At 46.7% G+C, this 9,786-nt stretch overlaps 1 protein-coding gene and 1 long non-coding RNA gene across 2 annotated transcripts in view; both read right to left on the reverse strand.

Annotated features, from left to right (window-relative positions):
• Window positions 1–248: 248 nt before the first annotated feature.
• Window positions 249–3,036, reverse strand: LOC143034127 (uncharacterized). The gene is made up of 2 exons (XR_012967229.1): window positions 2,962–3,036; window positions 249–332 (listed from the first exon to the last, which is right to left on the reverse strand). It is a non-coding gene; the product is annotated as an uncharacterized LOC143034127 (long non-coding RNA).
• Window positions 3,037–3,720: 684 nt separating this feature from the next.
• Window positions 3,721–9,786, reverse strand: part of LOC143040469 (aromatic-L-amino-acid decarboxylase-like) — an 8,867-nt gene continuing 2,801 nt past the window's right edge. The window contains exons 2-15 of the mRNA XM_076211566.1: window positions 9,430–9,743; window positions 9,157–9,322; window positions 8,939–9,009; window positions 8,536–8,775; window positions 8,298–8,397; window positions 8,094–8,197; window positions 7,823–7,890; window positions 6,686–6,776; window positions 6,378–6,571; window positions 5,921–6,066; window positions 5,695–5,765; window positions 5,344–5,476; window positions 4,991–5,060; window positions 3,721–4,575 (exon numbers count right to left, since the gene is read on the reverse strand). Of these exons, the coding sequence (XP_076067681.1) occupies window positions 4,383–4,575; window positions 4,991–5,060; window positions 5,344–5,476; window positions 5,695–5,765; window positions 5,921–6,066; window positions 6,378–6,571; window positions 6,686–6,776; window positions 7,823–7,890; window positions 8,094–8,197; window positions 8,298–8,397; window positions 8,536–8,775; window positions 8,939–9,009; window positions 9,157–9,322; window positions 9,430–9,630 (1,848 nt within the window). The 5' untranslated portion in view covers window positions 9,631–9,743 and the 3' untranslated portion in view covers window positions 3,721–4,382. The remainder of the gene's footprint in view (window positions 4,576–4,990; window positions 5,061–5,343; window positions 5,477–5,694; window positions 5,766–5,920; window positions 6,067–6,377; window positions 6,572–6,685; window positions 6,777–7,822; window positions 7,891–8,093; window positions 8,198–8,297; window positions 8,398–8,535; window positions 8,776–8,938; window positions 9,010–9,156; window positions 9,323–9,429; window positions 9,744–9,786) is intronic.

Here is a 9,786-nt window from a genome sequence, read left to right on the forward strand (position 1 = left end):
CGACATTACTTTGTAGTTATTTCTAAATACGTAAAAGAAGACAACCATTGTGTGTTTGAGTTACTTACCTTCTAGCCTGTCTCGTCCATGCTACAATATATCCTACAGTAAGGCAAATACAATTATCTAAATAAATCAGAAACAGCACTACCGCACCAAGAGAGGAGCCAAAGATATATTACTTTTTTAAACATAAACAGTTCCTCACACGCCATTTCCAGAGCTACAGTACAACAATGTTTGACGTACCTAAGTCTCGTGTAGCGCAAAAGGGACGAACTTTACGACAACCCTGACACATCCTGACCATATTTTCGTAAGAGACGTATTTCCTGGGGGAGCAAGCGAGAGAAATGATTAGTAACGTTTATGTATGACGATATAATTATATAAGCACGGGCACATACAACGGAAACGAACGCACACACACACGTACGCACAAACTTGTGCCCATCAATGCGCCGTGGAATGAGCACTGTAAGAACAACGCCATTCAGTCCTTTGTACACATGATTTAACTCAATTTACTCTAGTCCTAGAATCAGCTCTTATTGTACATTGCCAGTGTATCATTGTATCACTTTTAACTCAATAAACTGATTATTACCATTATAATTTTTGTCATATTACACACGCACCGCGTGGCGCAGTGGTAGAGTTCCTGGCTACCACTATGTCGATCCGAGTTCGAATCCAGCCCAGGGCTGAAATAATTTCAGTACCGCTGCGCTGCGGGTTGTTACTCCAACTCTTGTGAGCGGGGAGTTAGGGGTGTGTGTGCGTGTAAGGCCACAGCATTACCCAAAGATCGGTCATATATGAGCTCTGAGCTCTCTTACGGGAGGGAATAGCTGTCGATCACAAGTCCAACACGTGATCCAAGACCATGGTGAATCACATGAATTTGAGGCTAGGGATGAGACTGGAGAGTAGGAAATGGAAACCAAAGTGAGTTACCCTTTCCTGAATACTACAATTAGGTACATTCACACAGGCACTGCTCGACGGTACAGTGGTGCCGTTCTCAACAACTAATTTTGCAAATCGTGTCCGATTGAAAAAAAGAAAAGAAAAAAAAATTCAGCATTGTTGTACTGCAAACAGGATCCAATTCTGGTGGGCAAGGTGTGTGTGTGTGTGCGTGTGTGTGTGTGTGTGTATGTGTGTGTGTGTGTGTGTGTGTGTGTTCGTGTGCGTGTGGTCACTATTATGCATACATCGAGCTATATGAGCTCTGACCTCACATCCGAAAAGGCAATAGCTGGTCACGAGTCTAACACATGATCTTAGACGATGATGGATCACACACACACATGCACACACACACATACACACACACACACACACATTCGTGGCACAGTAGTAGACCTCCCGGCCGTCACTACGGTGGTCCGGGTTCGAATCGAACCCAGGGTTGAAATAATTTCAGTATCGTTGCGCTGGGAGTCGTTACTCCAACTCGTGGGTGGGAAGCTGGGGGTATGTGTGTGCGTGTAAGGTCACACCATTAACCAAAGATCGGTCATATATGAGCTCTGAGCTCTCTTACGAGAGAGAAATAGCTGTCGAATCACGAATCCAACACGTGATCCAAGACCATGGTGAATCACATGAATTTGAGGCTAGGGATGAGACTGGAGAGTAGGAAATGGAAACCAAAGTGAGTTACCCTTTCCTGAATACTACAATTAGGTACATTCACACATGCACTGCTCGACGGTACAGTGGTGCCGTTCTCAACAACTAATTTTGCAAATCGTGTCCGATTGAAAAAAAAGAAAAGAAAAAAAAATTCAGCATTGTTGTACTGCAAACAGGATCCAATTCTGGTGGGCAAGGAGGTTTGTGTGTGTGTGTGTGTGTGTGTGTGTGTGTGTGTGTGTGTGTGTGCGTGCGTGTGTGCGCGCGCGCATGTGGTCACTATTATGCATACATCGAGCTATATGAGCTCTGACCTCACATCCGAAAAGGCAATAGCTGGTCACGAGTCTAACACATGATCTTAGACGATGATGGATCACACACACACATGCACACACACACATACACACACACACACACACACACACACACACACACACTGGCCTCACAAGCCGGAGAACCGGGGTTAGATTCCCCGGCCGGGCGGAGACAAGTTGGGTTTGTCTCCTTTCACGTGTAGCCCCTGTTCACCTAGCAGCGAGAAGGTACGGGACGTTAGTCAAGGAGTTGTGACCTTGCATTCCCGGTGTGTGGAGTGTGAGTGGTCTCAGACCTACCCAGAGATCTGCTAATAATGAGCTCTGAGCTCATTGCCGTAGGGTGGTGTCTGGCTGTCTCGAAAAGAGGCTGCAGCAGATCCGAGGTGAATACACACACACACACACACATTCGTGGCACAGTAGTAGACCTCCCGGCCGTCACTACGGTGGTCCGGGTTCGAATCGAACCCAGGGTTGAAATAATTTCAGTATCGCTGCGCTGCGAGTTGTTTCTCTAACTCTCGTGGGCGGGGAGTTGGGGGGTGTGTGTGCGTGTAAGGTCACAGCATTACCCATAGATGGGTCATATATTATGAGCTCTGAGCTCTCTTCTGGAGGGGTAATAACTCGATCACAAGGCCGACACGTGATCCAAGATCATGGTGAATCTCACACACACACACACACACACACACACACACACACACACACACACACACACACACACACACACACACAAATTAATAGATACCAGACAGGTTGATCTAAGAGTGGCTTTCTGAGAACCTCATTAAAAAGAATACCTTCAGGTGCACGTCTACGGAGCGAGCGGCCAGCATACTTAGGTATCCCATGGTAAGGTCATCCCAACGAAATGTCAGGGTGGCTTTTGCATGGTTTTACACAAATCACCAGAGAACACAGATCATACAGACGCACAAGGCAAGACTGGAATGCATGATGAAGCTATGGCATAATTATTAGATGACCCTCCACTCACCAACAAGTTCAATTGTCACAGGGATAATGAAAAAAATAATGAGAAACGAGTCGGCCAGTGTTTCGCACTGTTTACTTTTGCGGGTGTGAAACCTTGTTACACTATAGCTGTTTTATAAACAGGGTAACTATTTCGTTTAATTAGAAAATCATTAATATAGTAATGTTCGATAATGGAATTATATATCTTATTATATGGCTTTACAAGAAGAATTAACTAAGTGTTAATAAAAAGTCAATATAAGACTAAATTATAGTTTTTTATTTGAAATGCAATGTGTAAACGAATGTCGGTAGGTTGGTACGAACATATGTTCATCCTTTGCCACAAGTGTATTCAGTTGCATGCCAATTTGTATTCACTTTGTATTCAGCTTAAGATTCTTAGGTATTCATACGGCTACCATATCATAATAACTCTTAATAACTACAAAAATACGCCAACATACCTACTGTCAGGGTGGCGCATCTGCATCTACAATTCATTTGTAATCAGGGATGGGACGGTACCTAAGAAAGTTTTTCAGTATATGATTATAATAATGGCATCTACACTTCTCATTACATTATTGTGGCATAGATTTTTGTCGATTTGAGGGTGGTGGTACAGGATCTAGAGGTTTTGGTCGATCTGGCCAAGCATTAGATAATTTTTGCTGATACTAATACCTACAGCGAGACCACAAAAAGGGCCAATACTTTGTCAGTTTGCCCCACGCGACACCTCCACTGCCTGGTATGAGATAACAAAACACACAGGAACAAAACAACATTTATTATGAAATTCTGTCACATAGCAGCCGCCCTTTGTATGAGCCATTTATACAAAGGCGCTGTCAAGTGCATTACAAGGCAAACATCGCCATCCACTTGTCTGACAACATGGGATTGCATGAAATATATGTTTTTAGCCCATGATGCACTATCGTTATTCTTGAGACCTGAGTACGAAAACTTGCTGAGAATCCCGTGAATGAGCCGGTCCCTGAGGAACCATTTTGACGATGAAATCATGAAAGAATATGAGGATGAATATCACAGTATATGAGGCGAAATGAACGCCTTCCCTTCGCCTCGATGACAGAGGTCTCCGAAACGAGGGATCCGAGGTCTCGGCACGCAACATCGGAGACGACTTGAGGTAGCTGGGCAGGCACAGGGAACGAACGGCACGAATCCTAATGAATATTCATTAAAGTGCTCAATGGCAATAGCTCCATTTTATAAGCAACTATCATTTTATTTTCCTCCATACTTCTCTTCCCCTCACAAAAAAAGAAAAAAACGATCCCGCACGAGTGGGTGCTCTGCCTTACTTCCGCGTGGCGTACGCGCAAACATCGTCGTCGACGATCTTCGACGTGACTCTGCCGTCACTGATTAAACAAGCTGCCGTTCACTTTCGGACGAGAGGGAGAGTCGTTATATGAGGTCACGGCTGGTTTCCTCGGAGATACTGAGGGTCCGCTGCCGTTCACACTCCATCTTCTGTATGGCATGTTCCAGGACCTTAGCATTGTGGGAGAATTTCTCGGATAGGTCGCTGACCTTCTTCTCCACCCTCTTAATGTTTTGCGTTTCAGGGGTCGGCCAAAACAGGTCCTCCTTGTTGAAGCTGAGGGAGAAAAGGAAAAACAATTTATGTTCAGTCTCAGATGTCAAGTATACGAGTGGAATAACAGAGGTGTAAGTAGTCAGCAGAATGGATAAAGACAGTTCATGGTATGGTTATGCACCTCATACAAGAGTGTCCATAAATGTATATATTTGTGTGTACGTGTGGACTATGGCTATGGGGTACCTAGGACAGACCACCCGAGATCGGTTTGTGTGGGAGGGGAAGAATGTCTGTAAGAAAATTAAAATATAGTAATGTATAAAAGAGGGATATTGACAACAAGTGTACGTGTGCGTGGTTGCGTATCTGAGAGATCTGAAAACAAGGAATGGTGTTGTAGAATAGACCCGCCCTCCAGCGTCGACAATGAGGAGGAAGCACACTGTACAGTACATAGGCTGTGAATACTCACACGGCTGGGCTGAGGATTTCGACGTCGCTGTCACTCAAGTCCCCGCTGGCCCGGCGTGCGCTTCGTGATCCTTAAAAAAGAGAGCAAAACCAAAGGTAAACAAGTAAACAATCAATAACAATGAATAAACAAGGGAACAGAGTCAAAGCAATGATTGTGATTAATAATGAGAATCAATAACGATAACAGTAACGTAGACAAAAATAGATAATAAAACAGCATCCCATTTATTCTATCTGAATTAACAAGGCCAAACGGCTGAACATTTAAAACTCGAAAACAAACACATGCATGCATGGGAGTGTGTACACGTGTTCCTAGCCCCCCTGGAGAAACTCGACAGGCTTCCTCACCTGGGACGATCTTGGGGTTGTAGAGCTTATTACTGGAGACGGTTCGCACGAAGAACGACCTTTTGTCTTTCTTGCCTGCTCTCTCCTTCGCTGCTTCTTCCTCCACGGTCGTCTTAGCCTCTTCCACTCCGTTCTAAGGGTAGTAAGGGCCAATGAGCATTTTGTAGACGAGGGAACGACCTGCTACTTTTTTGTTTTTCATGATATTTGAAAGTGCTACTCGAGAAAGCGATGTCCATTGCGACCTCTTGGGTGCGTGCTCGACGAAAGGCTGATTGCTCAGATAGACTTACTGACCAGTCATAGATAACCTTAGGGATAAGCACAAGTACAGAATTGAACGATAAATACCTCGCAGGGAAGTTCCTGGGACTTTTGTGTTGTCGCACTGGCGAACTGTTGGATGATATCCCACGCCAAGTCTGCAAAGGACGGTGAATGCTCGTCATACCATCAGACATCAGCCGCAGAGTATTATAACGAGAATGTATACATGTTTTCGTGTTTACGAATGTGTGTGTGGTCCTGCACACGTGGAAATGTCAGCATAAACCCACATTGATGTGAGACATCTTACCAATGTCGTGGTCGGTGGCGTTCTCGGCACACACGCAGAATCGGATGACGAATTTGTTGTTGAGGGAAGCAGGAACCATGAAGAGCTTTCCAGACGCGTTGATGTCTGCCAGCAGCTGCCTGCTGGCCTCATTCTCACCCTTCAGCCTTAATTAAGAAAAACAAGATTAAAGGTTATCACATGATTTCTCTCTTAAGAGTTTCATTAGAATAATAACAACGAACATTTTTGTAAGAATATAATAACATCAATTGAGAAACTTTTGTGACAGACAAGTATTTTAGTCTCAAGCATGGAAATGAGCTTCATGTGCATCACAAGTGTCTAACAGACCTAGGTAGCGTCTCACTGGATAAAATAGAGACATTTCATATGACTAGTCACGATGGTTGTCAGCCACACCCAACTATCTAAACTCTTACACCCCATGATAAGGTCGAACCGTAAGTCTCCCTACCTGAAGCAGACGAGGCCGAGGTGGACCGGAGCGCTGATTTCGAAGTGAGGGTCCTTCCTGACGTGGTCCTCGAAGCGTTTGGCAAGTCGGCAGTGCTCCCGGATGTACTTCTGTAGACCCTCCACGCCGTAGGATCGAATGACGAACCACAGCTTGAGGGCTCGGAAGCGGCGGCTCAGGGGAATGCCCCAGTGCTGTGGGAGAAACGCAGAGGTCATGGGCGACGGCTTTTCCTCCCCTTCCCACCATTCCCCACATCCCCACATCCCTTGAGAGAAAGAGGGCGCCACTGCAAAAGTGGGACTCACCCTATAGTCGATGGTCTTCTCGCTGTAGGAGTGCTGCAGGTAAATGGGGTCGACGACCAAGGCCTGCGTGAAGTGGAAGCGATCCTTCACCCTGCGGGTAAATCATCGTCAAAACTCAGCCATCGGCCGTCAATGCAACGACATATAAAAGAAGTAATAATTAAGATGGGGTTTAAAGTGATGTGTGAACGTGTGAACAGGGTATTTGGGGTTTAACCAACGTCTTCGACAACCAAATACCCCGTTCACAGATTCACACATCACTTTAAACACGTGTCTGTCGAACCGCGCTCGACGAACCGTTAGAGGGGGTTTACACGGTCTAACGGTTCGTCGAACGCGGTTCGACAGACACGTGTTTAAAGTGATGTGTGAACGTGTGAACGGGGTATTTGGTTGTCGAACACGTTGGTAAAACCCCAAATACCCCGTTCACACGTTCACACATCACACGTGTCTGTGTAAACCCCCTCTAAGAGTACCTTCTTCACCCTACCCTAAAATATCCAATATTAGAACAAAACAAAATCATCATTGACAACAACTACTAGCACGAAGTAGAATAACCAAGAAGATAGATTTGAATATTCTAAACCAATGTATAGAAGAAACCTACAGTGTTATTGTTAAGGTGGTCATTGAACACGATTAAGTTTCTCACAATAATCTGTCGTCCCTACCCCTCTCTTCTCCGATTGCCCAGCATGGAGTATTAACTGCAGAAGTCTTATGCAGGAAATACTTTCGAGACTTTAGAGAGATCCCAGTGGAACAAAGCCACGCACCGATTTTTTTTTCTCGACTAGAAACTATTCTAAAAGAATGCTGATCATTTTTAGATTTTACTATCCCTCCTTTCTACTACACTCTTTAAATCTCTATGACCACCTCTATGGCTTCACCTCGTCGGTGCGATATTATCATTGAGGAGAGAATTGGTGGTTATGGATGACGAAATAATGCTCCCCATCCAATTAACATGCTTTTTTAGCTTTCAGTTTTCACCATGCGTAGAACAAGTTACATCTGACCTTTACTGGTCCTTAGGGAAGGCAACGTCTAGTCAGTAATCGCTAAGAGTTAGAATATCAGTTGCCTCAGACTAAAATCGTTGGACAGGCACAACTGGCCACTTACCACATGGCGGAGCAGTCAAAGTTGGTCAACATGAACTTGTTGGGATTAAGGTTGAAGGACGACGCATGCTGCGGGGATGGCAAAAGGGTTAGTCACGGATTTTGGTCATTCACACGAATATCAATTTCCAGAAAGCACTATTACATATTATCATTCGCACATCACATTACATTAATGAGAATTACTCATACTTGGAACACAATTACCATGGACATGTATCCTACTCGGACAAGGGAGACCCTATCAACACTTTGAAGTGAGCGCGACTCACCTCAATGCCTCTCATGGGCCCTCGCAGCTCGGGGCAGATGAAGGAGTTGCCCCCGTAGGCGCCATCCACGTGCAGCCAAACTCCGAACTCGTCACACAGAGGACCTGGACCAAGGAACACACAATAATCATGAGCAGGTCCCTGGTACGAACTTACGCCTTCCCATTTCAAAAGCGCCGTTCTCACTCCCGGACACCAACTCACCTATTTCGTCCAGGGCGTCGAAGGCGCAGGAGGACGTTGTTCCCAGGGTCACCTCCACATAGAAAGGAATCAGGCCCATCGCCTTGTCCTCCGCCATGGCCTGTGGGGGACAAGGTGCGAGATGAACAGGTGAGGAAAGTGTCGATTTGTCAGTCGGTCAGTTGGAGCAAATGCCACAAGAACACTCGTCTCCCCCCCCCCCCACCTCAGAACGGCAGATCCTCCCCCAGTGACTCACCTTGCGAAGGGTCTCTCCGCGCAAACCAAAGTCCGCTTCGTCGGGCTCGAGGATTCTGAGCTTGACGGCCGCCATGAGTGCCCCCTTCTCGGCACACGAGTGCGCCTCCTTGCTGCAGTAGGCGATCAGCTTAGACATCAAAACGCCTTCCTCCTCCAAGGGTTGCTCCTTCTTCAACTTCCGGAGTGTGTACGCGCGAGCGGCCAGCATGGAGACGAATATGCACTCGGAGGCCGAGCCCTGTGGGGAAGAGGCAAGAATATGAGAAGAGCATTCACGGCCACAAGTAGGTACACAGACATCTCATGATGGCAATGGGGCAGCTACAGTTCTATCCTCTGTGGAAATTGTCTGGTGAGAGCAGCCAAAGCCTTGTTGGACAGGCACGTCAACCGGGTCTCACCTGTATGACGCCGCCTCCCTTGCTGTTCTCGGCAAAGGTCAGGAAACTGTCAGGCAGGCCCACCATTTGGCCTGCACGGGAGGAGGAAAACGGGTCTTGTTAGAAGAGGAGGACACTCGGGATGCCAGAAACAAAGAACGATTAGCAAAATCATAAGGAGGACTATACCTCTTTCCTTTTGTTTGGCAAGGCTTGGAGAGATAACGCTTGAAACTCACCCATCCAATCGAGGACGATGGTCTCGAGCTCGGTGCAAGCTGGGGACGCGGCCCACGAGAACCCGATGCAGCCCAGACCGGCAGCCAAGAGGTCTCCTAGGATGCTCGGGTACGAGTTACCAGCGGGGAAGAAGGCGTGGAACCGCGGGTGCTGCCAGTGCGTCATCTGAAATAGAGAGGGGCGTCGGTGACGAAAGGGCATCGGATAGCCGAATAAAACAGGCAAGTTCAAGGTTGTCACAGGCACGTGCACGGTACAAGTGAAGTTCTCACCCCAGGCATGATTTTGTTCTCGACGTCGTCCATGATGTCGGTCCAGTCCTCGCCTTTGGTGGGTGCGGACGTGGGTAGGAGCTCCCGCAAGTAGCCTGGTTCGATGGTGGGTGTGACCCTCCGGTCTTTGAGGTTGTCCTTCAAGTCAGCGACGTACTGGATCATCTCGGCGCCCCGAGTGCGGAATTCCTGCGAGTCCATGGCTCCTGGTCTGTGGTGTGTCGAGGGCTACGTCGCTTGTTGTTCTTCGGTGACTGTGAGTCGGTCGGTTGTTCTCAGGTTGGACGATATCTATGTGTGTAGGATTGACTAATCTGCAAAAGGAGGAAATGCTCTAGTATTCAAAAGGTCCAGATG

Source organism: Oratosquilla oratoria, chromosome 2 (genome assembly GCF_046742065.1).
Source record: "Oratosquilla oratoria isolate Oo_2021 chromosome 2, ASM4674206v1, whole genome shotgun sequence".
NCBI classification, from domain to species: domain Eukaryota; kingdom Metazoa; phylum Arthropoda; class Malacostraca; order Stomatopoda; family Squillidae; genus Oratosquilla; species Oratosquilla oratoria.